Genomic DNA, 15,642 nt, shown 5'->3' with positions numbered 1-15,642 from the left:
GGTGGACACAGCCCCTGGTCCCCACAGTGGGGCTGGGCGCCCCAGGCCTCCTTTTGTTCCCACCCTCTGCAGAGGAGGGGCTGCTCATGCAAATGTGTTTCCATCCAGGGACTGCCCAGCCCCTCCCTGAGCCCTGGGCTGGAGCTCAGCTCTCCCTGCACACTGAGGAGGAGGCAGCTTTGCTTTGCCCCTTGGGGGAGCCCTGGGAGGAAGCCCCTTCTGAGACCATACAAAGTGCCCTGCTCAGGGGACTGTGCCAGGCCAGAGAGGACACAGCTGCTGAGTCCCCATCAGTGAGCACAGGGCCCAGCCCTGAGGCCCAGGATCCTTGGAGTGAATTGTCCTCACTGAGCAGCTGTGTAGGGACCACAGGGCAGTCCCCCAATGCTCCCTTCTGGTCACAGGCACACACCACCCCATGGCCCAGAGACCTGAGAGCCCAGCTGGTCTCTGCAGCTCCAAAGTCACTGTCTCTGGTCACACAGCCATGGCCTGACTCCCTGGTGGAGTGACCCCAACACACTGTGAGTGATCACTGGGGTTTCTCACTCCCAGAAGGAGCCCTGGACTATGAGAGGTGCAATCATGTGCATATATAACATTTTTAGGTACCAGCTCCCCATAATTTTCTACATTCTACAAAAACCAAAATGTCCCTCGTGTCCCATCGTTGTAGGCACCACAGATGCTGATACAGTTGTGCTGATTTAAATGGCAGGGACAGGCTGTGCAGGGCAGTGGAATGCAAGAACAACGTTCCCTTCCAGGAATTGGCTCAGTAATGGGTTTAATATTCAGCAACTCAGAAAGCATTTGAAAAGTCACACAATGATTTTAGAATGTTGATAGTGACCAAATTTGATTTGTGAAAAATTAGTAGCTGGGTGTGGATAACATTTACTTGTTCATAGTGTAACACATTTCTTAATTTTATGAAGTGAGTTCTATCTTCCTAAATTTGTACTTTTCCGATTATCTGTGTTTTATATTTCTTATTAGTGTTTTGTTTTAGATAGAATATAATTTGCTTATATTTTAAACATTTCCTGTTTGTGTTTTCTTATTCATATTTTTTACAGTTTATTAAGAAGGTCAGTGTGACATTTTAATGTCCCTGCAGAAATGTTGATGCCTGCGCAGATGAATGCAGACACCATCCCTTCCTCTCTGCATCCCAGATGCAAATCTGCTTTAAGTCTAAAAATCATCCCCAAACTCCTAGATTCTGAGGTTCTTCTGGTAAATAACTATGACCAGAATTCTCTGATTCCCTCAGGCCTCTCTCCTCAAGACACCAGGAGAGATCCTTTGCACTCAGGTCAGGCAGGTCACCCCGGGATTCAACTCCATCAGTGACTCCCCATGGCTGTTTGCAGGAACCCCACAGTCCCGCCCCCTCAGCCCCTTCCTGGTCTGGCCCCGCCCACCCCACAGCCCCCCTGCAGCCCCTCCCCTGGCTCTGGGGCTCCAGCCACGCCCACTGCTCTGTCCTGGGACACCCTGAGCTCCTGCCCCTGCCCTGGCTGCAGCCAGCGCCTGCTCTGTCTGTGGGAGAGACGGGCTCCAGATGGAGGCCAGGGTGGGAGTGACATTCTGAAATAGTCTTGGATACATTGTGTGTGTCATACATGGTTCTGTACTATTTAGTCATGTATGTAGTGGTATTTATTATGTGTTGTCATCTGGACGGATTTCACCTTCTGTTCCACAGTTCTTTTACCAGTGTGAATTGGAGAGTAATATTAGTATTTTTTAGTACCTGTAAAATTTTTGTGTTTTGATTAAAACTTTCCAGAGACTCTCTGGGCATCTTGGGCAAAAATGGGACAGAGTCCATCAGAGACGGCCCATGTGGAATCCTGGTCCGGGAGGCCATGTCACCTGCTCTGGAGCAGAGCACAGAGAGGATCTCTCCGGGACGATGGCTCAGAGGAGGGGCCCTTGCTCGGGATGCTGGGTGTCACTAGGAGGTCACCGAGGGGGAAATGGGGTTCATAAAGGGAACACAGACTGTGGGGATGCTCAGCCCTTTCCAGAGCAAGGCTCAGAGAGGGGATGGCAGACACTGGTGTGGGGGCAGAGGGGGTGGGGGTGGGGCTGAGGCATCCAGGGGGACAAGGCCCAGGGCCATGAGGCTGATTCTCCTTCACTTAAGGGGAGATGTTTACCCACAGCTGTGCCTGTCCTCAGTTACCCTAGTAGAGACTCAGCTCTAGGACAGGAATTTTCAGAGACCTTGAAGCTCAGACCTGGCAGGAAACATTCCTGGGAGGCTGGAGGGAGATGACAGCAGAGGAAATAGCGAAGGGGTGGAATGGCATGTGCCTCTGAGGTGGGACATGGGGACAGAAGACTGAAGCCCAGCCTGTGGGAGAGGAGGTGACAGTCCAGAGTGTGCAGTGGGGGAGGGTGACTCCAGAGAGGCCGTGATGCTGCAGCTGATGCAGGGAAGGCCGCAGGGAAGAGCAGGTCTGAGGGCCACAGTAGGGCTGGTTGTGCATTTGTCACCATGGAGTGACAGACTGGAAAGAAGTCAGCACAATTTAGAGACATTCATGCCCAGGGAACTCAATTGTCTCTTCATAGGAGTAATGGGGGTGTGAAAATAATCATCTGTCAGGGAACTTAGGCTGACTTATTCATTCATTCATTCTTTAAATGAGTATTTTTTTTGGAAGGCCGGCCATGTATTAGGTGCTGGGAATGGAACAGGAGTTTAGGGACAGGACCCAGGTGACTGGAGCAGGAAGAGCCAGCACTCGAGTAGGATAAGGATGGCTCCAGAGGACACCCCAGGCCTGAGGACCTCAGTTTGACCTCAGAAGAGTTGACTGCTGTGAGTCAGTCCTTCCACAGACTCTGCTCCCTGGCATTCAGCTTGGGTAGACGGGGTGACTCAGTGGCTGCAGGGCCTGTGGGTGCCCAAGGCTCCCAACCCCAGGACACCTCAGGTTTGACCTTGCTTGGGGTGTATGTGCAGCAGGACACAGCCCTGTCCTGAGGGTGGACACAGCAGCAGAGGGCAGTTGTGGTCATGGAAGTGCCCGCTCAGACCTCTCTCCAAAAGAACCTGCAGGGAGGAGCACAGGGGACTGACCCCTTCCCCTGGGCTGGCTCAGGCAATGATGAGCCCGGGGTCCCTGCAGCCAGGTCTTCCTGCAGGAAGCAGGATCCTCCAGTGGGCACCCCATGGGCAAGGACCTGCTCAGCCTGCTGGGGCATCCTCAGACCTGCCTGTGGTCTGAGGCTGGTCCTGCCCATCCTTCCTCCCTCTCTGTTTTCACAGGGGTCAGAGCTGTGGTCTGAAGCCCCTCCCCCACCAGTCCCCTCCCCATGTGTCTTTCAGCAGTGCCCCACCCCCACAGTATATCACTTCCTTGTCATATGATTGTCAGAGGCTCCAAACTCAGATCAATTTTAATTTACAGAGAAAGATCCATCCATGATGTTGTGAGAAATACTATTGTGTCATTGGTAGCCTGGAGCTCAAGCTGGAGCCCAGCGGTGACCGAAGGCCTAGCGCTGGGGACGCTTCCCTGGATCCAGAGAAGTGGCTGGAACCCTGAGCCCTGGTGCCCACTTGAGTCTGAGTAGGATCTCAGGAGACCCCAGGGACGGCTCCGTGGCTTGCCCAGTAAATGTCAGAGCCCACATCAGTGACATCACCTCATTGTGCTTTCTCTCAAGATCCCAGCCCTGCACTACCTGCTACCTTAGGATGGAAAATTTTGAAGTCACTATTGTCCCGTTCTCAGGTAGTTCCTGAGTAGTGAAAGGCTTTCTATGCTATTCCATCAGGGATGGGACTGTTCTTTTAAATTCACAGAAAAGATTTTTTTATATATATCATTCTGAATCCCATTTTGTTCAAAATTTAGAAGTAATGTTTTTATAATGATTCATGCCTCTGTTTGGTCGTTGAGAGCGTTGTGTTTGCCACATGGTACTTGAAATCTATCCTAATGCATTCCATCGCTAGGTCTGTTTCCCAGCTGTTAATGAAACTTTGTTGTATCTGTTCCAGCAACAGCTTTAGACTGTCTAAACTAATTTTGCTTTAAGCTCTGTCTCAAAGTCTAAGTGTGTGTCCACTGGACATCCCCAACAGTACACTGTGCCTGTTAGCTGTGATTGCACCCTTGGTGTATTAAATACAGGTTTTTTATATTTTTGTTAACAAAATCCTACCCATTGATATGGTCCACCTCTACACTTACTTAAGTCTCATTTTATTACATTTAAAGGAATTTGTATTTTTTCATAGAACACCGTTTTGCATTCTCTGTCATGAGGGTGTCTGGATGCTGATGGGCTGTTTGGCCACTGATGCTGGCACCGTGTGAACACAGAGAGAAGTGACTGCAGTCACATCCCCATGCAAGTCCCAGTTCCCAGTGGAAAATCCCCTGCTGAGGCACCGGGGGACCCTCACTGAATGTGCTGTGTGTCCCCCGTGGTGAGTGACAGAGTGGCATGCTCAGGAGCAGGCTCTAGAACAGGCCTGGAGCCCTGAAGCTGCAGAGCCCAGCATAGGTGGAGTCTGCAAGATGCTTTATCTTCTGGGCCTGGAATGGAGGTTTCCCCTCACTCTGCCCATTCCACTGTCTGTGACAGGAGCTCTGCTCCTGAACAAAAATGTTCTGCTTCATGGAGGGGGGCAGGCTGAGTGTGGGATTCAACACGGCCTCAGTCCCAAGTGACCTGAAGTCAGTGACCCATGAAGGGCCTCAGACCTTCAGCTGCTCTTGTGTGACTGGAAGCAGGATGGCGTTTGCATAGATCCCCAACACCACCAGCCACTAGGGAAATGCAGTCAAGTCTAAAGAGATAGACCACTGCAGACCCATTGGGGTGGCTATAAACAAAGTGACAGGTTATGACAAATGTTTATGGAAATGTGGAGAAATTTTAACTCTTATATATTATTCATGGAAAGTAAACTGGTGCAACCCCAGTTTCGAAAGCACTCAAACATTTCCTCAAAAACAGTAATTTTATCACCCTGAACGTCCACTCCAACCAAACCCAACAAAAACACACACATAAGTCCACAGGGAAATTTGGAACGTGTGTACCAATGATTACAGCAGTGTTACTCATAAAATGGAAAGTCTTAAGCAAAGTAAATGTCCAACACTCTCGAATGGTTTAACAACATGTACTACATACATACAGTGGGATATTTTTTGGTAATAAAAATAAATGAAGTACTAAATTATGTCTTGATATATTTCATATATGAAAATTAACCTAATAAACATTTTCATGCATTAATCTGCTAAGTTATGGAGAAAACAAAAATTCGACTTATAAGCCACACTTATAATAATACTAGCTATTAGACTAATAATTGTTTATCTGTGGAGTGATGAAAATATTCTAAATTCATGTTATGGTGATGGTTGCACAACTCAATAAATACTAAAAAGAATTTGAAGTGTATACTTTAAATGGGAGCAATTTATGACATACACATTATGATATATCTTAATAAGGATGTTTCAAAAAACAACATGAAAGCGGGCAAGGTCACTGGCTTTGGAAGGTCCCTGACCATTGAAAGCAGGTCTGTGCTCTGAGAGTTGGATCTTCAGATGTGAATATCCTGGGGTTGGCCACAGTCAATCTTTTGCCTGGAGTTTGAAACAGGCAGTCATGACAGTGATGACAAGAAAGCAGGGACAGGTTTTTGTCTCAGTTCCCCCTGTGTCTGCAGCACTGTGGAGCACCCAGGCTGCTCTCATAGGACTGGCAGTAATAATCAGCCTCGTCCTCAGCCTGGAGCCCCGTGATGGTCAGAGAGGCCGAGCTGCCAGACTTGGAGCCAGAGAATCGGGCAGGGACCCCAGAGGGTCTGTTGCTATTATCATAGATGAGGAGTCTGGGGGCCGTTCCTGGGAGCTGCTGGTGCCAGTGCACATAACTACCCTGGATGTTGCTGCAGGAGATGGTGACCGTCTGCCCCGGGGCTCCAGACACCGAGGGCGGCTGAGTCAGCACAGACTGGGCCCAGGACCCTGGAAGGGGAGAGACACAGACAGGGTGATTCTGGGTCTGGAGACAAGAGGACAGAGCAGGGCCCCATGGTGTTCCCAGGGCCCTTCCCCTGCCCGAGTCAGGTCACCTGCGCAGTGAGCCAGGAGGGTGAGGAGCAGAGGGGCCCAGGCCATGGTGGAGACTGTCCCGAGTGCTGCCTTCTGTGCCCGCAGCTGAAGCAGCTTCCCCAGGTCTGTCCTTCCCCTCTTCATCCCCTGAGAGGGGAGGCTCCCTCCATGCAAATGAGCCCCATCTTTCTGCCCCCACCCTGGGCCCTGCTCAGGCCCCTGTGCCTGAGGGTGTCAGGGGTGGGCAGGGGCGGAGCTGTGCGGTCCCAGGGGCTGGGGAGGTCACAGCTGTGCCCTGAGCAGAGGGGGCACCAGGCAGGGCAGGTGGCTGGTCCCAGCTCTGATCAAACCACACCCCTCGGGAGCAGTCCCTGCGCGCCCCCTGGTGTCCAGGCCCAGACACAGGATCGTGTGCATTTTGACCAGAGTGTCCCAGGGCCAGCCCTGTCTCCCCACTGCTCTGTCCACTGCCCAAGTCTCATATGACCCTGATTTGTGAGCACCATTAGGAATGACCCTTCAATGTACGGGGTTAGGAGAAAACAGGGTTATACTGAATGAGGAGTGTTGTCAATCTTGTTAAAAATGACAACATTCTAACAATTTCTCACCAAAATGAATATGCAGTGTATATTATTTTGACATAAAAAGAATAAGGCTTAGCAGAAAAGATAATTTCAATTACTACAGCCACAAAAAGCAAACAAAAGCTTGTGTCTGACTAGAAAACTTCTGGAAATATTACATGTGCACCAGACTGCCGTGTGTGTGTGTGTGTGTGTGTGTGGTGTGTGTGTGTGTGCGTGTGTGTGCGTGTGTGCAGGGTGATGTGCAGTTATTTTTCCCACATTGTCCACTTTGATTATCCCCGGGTCAAACCAGGTCCCTAGCTCTTCACTTCCTCACTCCCTAATGTTCACTTTATTCTCACGTGGTGGGAAAACCTTCCCCCGTGACGGATTCTCAGATGTTACCAGCCCTTGAGTCCATCCTGAACTTTCTTTTTAAAATTCCATCTATTATATTCTTTGGTTCTTTAGTTTTTATTTGGTTTGAATGTATATATCTTAATTTTCTGATATTTTCTCCTTTCCCATTTGTTTACAGAGTGGTCATAGTTACTCAAGGAAGGGATTTTATGGTTGTTGCTTTACAAACCTCGGTGACGTCATTTAGCGTCTGAGCTGTTAATATCACAGTGTTCATGTGTGTTGATTTCATCTCTCATTTAAGTTGTCATTTTTCTGGTTCCTGATAAGACGAGTGGCAGTTTTTGGGCCCCAGACACTGCGGGGTTCTATTAGGAGACTCTGGCTCCCATTTAACCCTCTGTTGTCAGGGGACCCTCCTGCCCAGGCGAAGCACAAGGGCCCGGGGTCGCGGCTCAGCTCCCCACTGCCCAGCAGAGCGGGGCCCTGACTCTCGCCGCCCCAGGGCTGCTCACACCTTCCTGGGGAGAGGGGAGCTGATTTGCACAGACGTGTCCCCTTCAAGAGGGCTGGGAGATTAGCTGCCCACTGGACTCTGCTGTGTCTCACTGACACCAGGCAGGGGAGGGGACAGCTGCAGAGCTAGTGACCCGGAACCCTCCCTCTGTCCAGTGTTCTCATCACTGGGGGGAGTCAAAGCTCCGCTCCTCACTGGCTGTCAAGATCCCCCAGGTCAGGGGTCAGGGTGGGGTCCTGGGGTGCTGACTGGCTGTGCCTGGTCCCACGTCATTCATCTCGTTGCTGGGGGTGGGGGTTCAAGTTTGAGTCTGCACTGGGCCCAGCCAAACTCACACGGGGGGATTGAAGACAACCAGCTCACGCCAGCACTGCCCTGCCCGGCCTTGTGGATGCTGGTTGGGGGTGAAGGTTTCGCTGGTCACTGAACCCCACCGACTCTGCCCAAATGGGCCATCGGAGCACGGCCAGCTCCTGCTGGGCAGGGAGGTGTTGACAAAAGTGTTTCTGAGTCACCACAGCCTGGAGCTGCTGGGACCAGAATAAAATAACATAAAATCAACAGATGCCCACAGCCAGCATCGCTGCTGCTTCTAGGGAAGGAAACGGGGCCGTCTGCCCCACACGCTGGGTGCTGCCGACGGTCACAGCAGCACAGACGGGGTCCAGCACCCTGACCTTCAGGACAGCAGAGTGAGGGGGTGGGTCAGGGGACAGAGACACACCCAGGATCCCTGGTCCTTCATCCCCAGCCGGACACCTGGCCCAAGCCCTTCTAATCCGCACCAGCTGTCCAGGGGTAGAGAGAGACCCTTCATGTATCCAGTCACCCCCTGGGCTGTCACAGCCCCACCCTGAACCCTGCCCCTGCCCCCTGCCTGGAAAGCTGACCCTGGGAGGGGTGGGTCTGGGCAGGGCTGTTCTGTGGCTCCCCAGGGACCAGTGAGGACACAGCTGCTGGCCCAGTGAGCAGGAGACAGAGGGCTCCAGACCTGGGCCAGGTGGGGCTCCCAGCTGGGTCCCACAGCACAGGCCTCAGGGACAGGCCACAGTGCCCCCTGCTTCCCAGGGCCCAGACACACCCATGTGTCCTGTCTGCTCCACTCTGCACTTTTCCTCCCCCAAAAGGATGGAGCTGGGCAGTGTCCCTGCCCCACACACCTTAGTCTCAGGTCTGCACACAGCCTCCTCCCCTGCCCAGCGTCCTGTGAGGTTCACAGGACAGTCCTGGGAGCTCAGCCTCCCTGAAGGGCTACCCCTGGGGACACAGAGCAGGAAGCCCAGTGGGGACAGGGAGCACCTCCCTGCAGGGCACCAGGAGCTGCTGCCTCTTCCTCCTCCCAGGCAGAGCAGAGGCTGCTCCCCAGATGGCCAGGAGCTGTCCTTGGGCCCAGCGGCTCCCTCTAGGACCCCTCTTCCTCTCAGCCTCTTGCTGACCTGCATTGCAGAATGAGAAGAATATAAATACTCAATATCTGCCAATCCCAGACATAAATGGCATAGTGGCGCAGACACTGAGTGTGACTTTGAGGGAGAGGAGGCCACTGAGCCCTTTGGCGGGAGCCTCCTGTGTCCTGACCCCTCTCCCCCCTCACCGGGCACTGAGCGGTGATCAGCGCCTTTTACGTGGGGACCAGCAGCCTCTAATCACGCTGTGGGCACGGGGACCAAATGCTCCTGCCATCTCAGAGACAGCCCTGCAGAGTGTGGGGACAGTGCTGGGACGGAGGCCCTGGGCTGTGCAGGGCCCTCAGGCAGCCCTGAGTCCTCACCTGGGCTGAGCCTCAGTGAGCAGAGGGAGGGAGGAGGGGAAGGGGGGAGTCCAGGCGTGGGGAGCACCTCTGAGCTCTGCTCCCCAAGGCCCGCTCCTCACCCCCCCACACCCGGGGCGAACATGGCCTGTTACCATCTGTGCTTCTCCACTGGGCTGTGCAAGCCCCACTCAGGGCAGGGTGTGACCTGCTCCTGGGAGCTGGTGCTGGGAGGGAGACCACTGGGAAGGGTGTGACCTGCACACCTCAGAGGCTCTGGGTGGGACAGCAGGTGGGACAGGGAGCCATGGACACAGCACACTGAACATGGATCTCATGTGATCTTCTCCAGGGACACTCAGGGACAGGCCCAGGCCCACTTCAGCTCCAGGGCCCGGGTCCTGCCAGGTCTCTTCTATTTCACAGCTCTAGGTCCCATGTTTCCTCCCTCTTAGGCTCACAAAGGACAATGTCTTCTTCATTGCACACCCCTGTTACCACAGGATGCCCCATGCCTGTCCTCCAACCTCCTCTGCAGACCACCCCCTGCTCACTGCAGTTTGCTTTTCTGCATAATCCTGGGGTCTCAGCCTCCCTGAGGATGTCTCTGCAGGAAACTCACACTGCAGACAGCTCAGCCCTGGACAGGACAGCTGGGCCTGGGTCTCCCAAGGCTGAGCTTCGCTCTGACTTCTCTTCTACCCTTGCCCTAGGACAAGCCAGAGCCCCTCAGAATGATGAGCCTGTGTGTCCTTAAGTGTCAGACTGCACTGTCACAGCCAGTTTCTGAGGATCAGACGTGGAGATGGAGATGTTGTCTTCAAAGACTATTGGAAGTGTGTTCTGATAGTCGCAGACGGAAACTGTCTACCCATTAAGCAATGGCCACTCCCACCCCCCAGCCCCTGGGCACCCATGGAGCACAGGGGGATTGGGGACCTGGATGAGGCAGAAGAGCCCAGGTCCAGGAGCCCATCATGATGCAGGAAGGAGCAGGGAGCAGAGAGCAGCTCCCCTGGTGGCTCTTGGCAGATGCTGCTAGACCAGGTGACAGCTTTCTGTGGGCTGTGACTTTCATCCCTCTTGTCCCCAGGGAACTGAGGTGCCTTCCAGCATCATCCCAACCAAAGCCCCAGAGAGGGGAAAGAATAAGGCTCATGGGATTAAAGTCGGGAAGGAAGGCAGTGCTGGATCCCAGAGCCACCTCCTCACAGGGAGGTCTCCTCCTGCACCTGTGACTCCAGGGGCTCCCTGGGGACACCCTCTGAGCATACAGAGGACCCAGCTTCACTAAGGCTTCAGAGCTCAGGGAACAATCCCCAAAGCCTCAGCCAGGTGAAAGGAACATCTCAGGGACCAAACAGAGGGATCCTGGGCTTCTGGGTCTAGCACCGTCTGCTCCCCGAGAGCCCCCACCACACACATGGGTGCTCTTACAGCCTCTGGAGAGAAACATTCCCTTCGTGCTGGGATGCCAGTCAGAGAAGGTGCTATTGTCATTGACGTCTTAAAGATTAGCAAGTTAAAAGCATCAGACCTTCTGGGAGCAGAGGTGACATCAGACCTGAGCAGGTGTTGGTCACAGACAGGGACAGGGGAGAGATGGATTTGATGGCGGCATGGAGGGCAGATCCTTGCCTCACTCCCCCACGGATGGGAGCTTCTGGTGGCACCTGGTTATATTCAGCTGTGACAATGATGATTAGCCTGTCCCTCAGCCTGGAGCCCAGGGGTGTCAAGGAGAATCAGCCTGGGACCCCTGAGGGTCCATCACTCCTGTCCTTGGTCACAAACTCTGGCTTTCTTTCTAGAACCCTCGGTGCCAGTTTCCATGGTCGCCCCAATCTCTCTGCAGCTCCCTGTGTAGTAGAAGGTGACTTTGGGACCTGCGCACATCACAAGCTGCAGGGGGGATGACACCTGCGTATCTTGGTGAGTTTCTGCTCCCTGGCGTCCTTCAGCTCCCACATCACAGCCTGGACCATTGAGAAGCCCCAGTGGGGCAGGACAGGAGAGGACACAAGTCAGTGCCCGTAGGCTCAGGAAAACCCACCCGTGGGGTCCACGTGGTCCTGAGAGGGATGAGCTGGTCACATTCATGGGACCTACTTCCCCCGACTCCCCTGGGGCAGGCTCAGCATTTCCCAGCAGTGGTGGGCTCTGCCCCTCCCCCTCTCTCCTCCCACTGGGAGCTTTGCTGGTCTCAGGGACACAGTTGCCTCCACAGTTACCCCCTACCTAGACCTGACAGCTGCAGGTTCAAGCAGCAGCAGGGGAGCCAGGCCAGCTCTGTGCCTGGAACCTGTCCCTGACCTGTGTCCTCAGGCAGTATTTTGCATCTCACTTCCTGGTCCCTGTGACACAGGGGGCCCTGGACAGCCCTGAGCACACCTGACTGTTGAGGGAGGCGGAGGTCTCCGCTCTGACCCCTGGAAGAGCAGAGTCCATGCTGTAGGGGACTGTCCCCATTCTGGGTTGGTCCCCAGCTCCTGAGCAGGATATGAGGTAAAAAGGGATCACTTGCCCCTTTCAAGAAAAAAAAAAAAAAAAAGCTCCACATGGATAAGGGGTCAACATTTCAGTGTCATCAGGATTTTTATTTTCATTTTTAGTTTTCCTGAGACTTCAGAAACATTGAAGGAAAATTAAGAGTAGAAATATTTGAAACCACCAGGTGCTTTCAAGTTTGTATACGTTTAACATATTTTAAAATTTGAAAATCGTCACAGAACAAAACCCTGAGCAGGCTGAGGTTTTTGTCCCACTTCCTCATCTGCCTGTGTCACTGTGATTTTTACCACTGCTGTCCCAGGTCTGACAGTAATAGTCAGCCTCGTCCTCAGACTGGATGTTGGAGATGGTTAAGTAGTGGTCAGCCCCGGAGCTGGAGCCCGAGAAGCGATTGGGGATCCCGTCCCCCTTGCCTTGGCTTCCATCACTCTTAACATACATCACGTACCGAGGGGCCTTCCCCGGCTGCTGCTGAAGCCACGCAATGGTGTAGCCGCTGTGTCCACTGCTCAGGGTGCAGGTGAGCTTGACCGAGGCTCCCAGGGAGGCAGATGCAGAGGGCGGCTGAGTCAGCACAGGCTGGGAGAGGGACCCTGGAAACACAGACACACATTATGTCCTGGAGGAAGGACAAGAGGGAAGGGCAGGGTGGCATGGGTCTGGGAGGTGGCGTCAGTGAGCTGGGGGTCGGGATGCTGAGGACCGTCCTGACCTGTGCAGTGGAGGAGGAGGGTGAGGAGGAGGAGGGGGGCCCAGGCCATGGTGCAGACGCCCCAGAGCTGTGCTGAGGCTGCCACGCTGCAGGTGTCTCTTATCCACCCTCCAGCCCCAGAGGAGGGAGGGGGCCCTGCATGCAAATGTGCTGCTCCTCCCCTGCCCACCAAGCCAGGCCTGGGCCTGTGTGCAGCCCCAGTGTCTGGGTGTCATTACTGGGAGGGAGGCCTGGGCTGGGCCTGGTGCAAGTCTCCCCAGGGGCCCAGACAGGACCCACCTGCTGTCACCAATGAGCTCTCAGCAGGGGACTGTGCCAGGCCAGAGAGGACACAGCTGTGAGTCCCCATCAGTGAGCACAGGGCACAGTCCTGAGGCCCAGGCTCCATGGAGAGAATGGTCCTCACTGAGCAGCTGTGTAGGGACCACAGGGCAGTCCCCCAGCACCCCTGCTGGTCATGGGCACACACCTCCCCATGGCCCAGAGACCTGAGTGCCCATCTGGTCTCTGCAGCTCCCCAGTCACTGTCTCTGGTCACACAGCCACGGGCTGACTCCCTGGTGGAGTGACCCCAACACACTGTGAGTGATCACTGGGGTTTTTTACTCCCAGAAGGAGCCCTGGACTACGACTATCATGTGCATATATAATTTTTTTTAGGTACCAGCCCCATATAATTTTCTACATTCTAGAAAAACCTAAATATCCCTCACATGCCATCATTGTAGGCACCACAGATGCTGGAACATTGAGCTGATGTGAACGGCAGGGACAGGCTATTTGGGGGAATGGGATGGAAGGACAACATTCCAGGAATTGGCTCAGTGATGTGTTTAAAATTAAGCAACTGAAAAAACATTTCAAAACTCACACAATGAGGATACTGACTAGACATGATTTGTGAAAAATTAGCAGTTGGGTAGAAATAACGTTTACTTGTTCATAGTCTAACATATTTCTTAAATTTTTGAAGTGAGTTTTTTCTTCCTAAATTTGTACTTTTTTGATTATCTGTGTCTTATATTTCTGGCTAGTATTTTGTTTTAGAGAGAATGCAATGTGTTTGTATTCCAAACATAGTTTTCCTTATTTTTATTGTCTTACTCATATTTTTTATAGTTTACTAAGAATGTCAGTGTGACATTTTAATGTTTCTGCAGAAATGTTGATGCCTCGACACATGAATAGAAACACCATCCCTTCCTCACTGTATCCCAGATGCAAATCTGCACACAATGGTCCCAGACTCCCAGACTCAGAGGCTCTTTTGGTAAATAACTATGTCCAGGATTCTCTGATTCCCTCAGGCCTCTCTCCTCAAGGTACCGAGGGAGATCCTTCCATTCAGGTCTGGCAGGTCGCCCTGGGATTAGACTCCATCCTTCCCATTGATGTAGTCCATCTCTACACTTACTTAAGTCTCATTTTATTCCATCTAAAGGAATTTCTATTTTTTCATAGAACACTGTTTTGCATTCTCTGTCATGAGGGTGTCTGGATGCTGATGGGCTGTTTGGCCACTGATGCTGGCTCCATGTGAGCACAGAGAGAAGTGACTGCAGTCACGTCCCCATCCAAGTCCCGGTTCCCAGTGGAACATCCCCCGCTGAGGCCTCAGGGGACACTCACTGGATCTGCTATGTGTCCCCCATGGTGAATGACAGAGTGGCATGCTCAGGAGCAGGCTCTAGAACAGACCTGGAGCCCTGAAGCTGCAGAGCCCAGCATAGGTGGAGTCTGCAAGATGCTTTATCTCCTGGGCCTGGGATGGAGGTTTCCCCTCACTCTGCCCATTCCACTGTCTGTGACAGGAGCTCTGCTCTTGAACAAAAATGTTCTGCTTCATGGAGAGGAGCAGGATGAGTGTGGGACTCAACACGGCCTCAGTCCCAAGTGTCCTGAAGTCAGTGAGTCATGAAGGACCTCAGACCTTCAGCTACTCCTGTGTGACTGGAAGCAGGATGGCGTTTGCATAGATCCCCAACACCACCAGCCACTAGGGAAATGCAATCGAATCTAAAGACATAGACCACTGCAGACCCATTAGGGTGGCTATAAACAAAATGACAGGTAATGACAAATGTTGGTGAGAATGTGGAGAAATTAGAACTCTTATATATTATTTATTTAAATGTAAACTGGTGCAACCCCTTTGGAAAGTACTCAGATATTTTCTCAAAATCAGTAATTATATCACCATGAATGTCCACTCCTACCAAATCCAACAAAAATACATCATTCCACAGGGAAATTCGAAACTTGTGTACCAATGATTACAGCAGCGTTACTCATAAAATCAAAAGTCTTAAGCAAACTAAATGTCCAACAACACATCAATGGTTTAACAACTTGTAGTACATACATACAGTAGTGTATTTTTTGTCAATAAAAATGAATGAAGTACTAAATTATGTGTTGATATATTTCATGTATGAAAATTAACCTAATAAACATTTACATGCATTAGTATCCTCAGGTATGTAGAAAACAGAAATTGGATTTACAAGCCAAAGTTATAGTAATACTAGTTATTAGACTAATAATTGTTTATTTGTAGAGTGTTGAAAATATTCTAAATTCATGTTACAGTGAGGGATACACAACTCAATAAATGCTAAAGAAAATTTGAAGTGTATATTTTAAATGGGAGAATTTATGACATACACATTATAATATATCTCAATAAAGATGTTTCAAAACACAACATGAAAGAGGGCAAGGTCACTGGCTTTGGAAGGTCCCTGACCATTGAAAGCAGGTCTGTGCTCTGAGAGTTGGATCCTCAGATGTGAATGCCGTGGGGTTGGCCACAGTCGATCTTTTGCCTGGAGTTTGTCACAGGCAGTCATGACAGTGATCACAAGAAAGCAGGGACAGGTTATGTCTCAGTTCCCCCTGTGTCTGCAGCACTGGGGAGCACTCAGGCTGTCATCCCAGGCTGAACAGTAATAATCAGCCTCGTCCTCAGCCTGGAGCCCCGTGATGGTCAGGGAGGCCGAGCTGCCAGACTTGGAGCCAGAGAATCGGGCAGGGACCCCTGAGGCTCTATCACTATCACCATAGATGAGGAGTCTGGGGGCCGTTCCTGGGAGCTGCTGGTGCCAGTGCACATAACTACC

The 15,642-nt window shown here is 52.1% G+C and overlaps 2 gene segments (V, D, J or C); both read right to left on the bottom strand.

Annotated features, from left to right (window-relative positions):
* Positions 1-5,694: 5,694 nt before the first annotated feature.
* Positions 5,695-6,236, bottom strand: LOC123625965. The segment is given in 2 exon segments: positions 5,695-6,017; positions 6,125-6,236. Coding segments are annotated over 2 exon segments (369 nt in total).
* A 5,693-nt stretch (positions 6,237-11,929) lies between these two features.
* On the bottom strand, positions 11,930-12,633 carry LOC123625673. The segment is given in 2 exon segments: positions 11,930-12,404; positions 12,524-12,633. Coding segments are annotated over 2 exon segments (384 nt in total).
* Positions 12,634-15,642: the final 3,009 nt, after the last annotated feature.

Source organism: Lemur catta, chromosome 21 (genome assembly GCF_020740605.2).
Source record: "Lemur catta isolate mLemCat1 chromosome 21, mLemCat1.pri, whole genome shotgun sequence".
Taxonomy (NCBI): domain Eukaryota; kingdom Metazoa; phylum Chordata; class Mammalia; order Primates; family Lemuridae; genus Lemur; species Lemur catta.
Note: the sequence above shows the minus strand (reverse complement) of the source record. Positions and strands in the feature narration are given on the sequence as shown.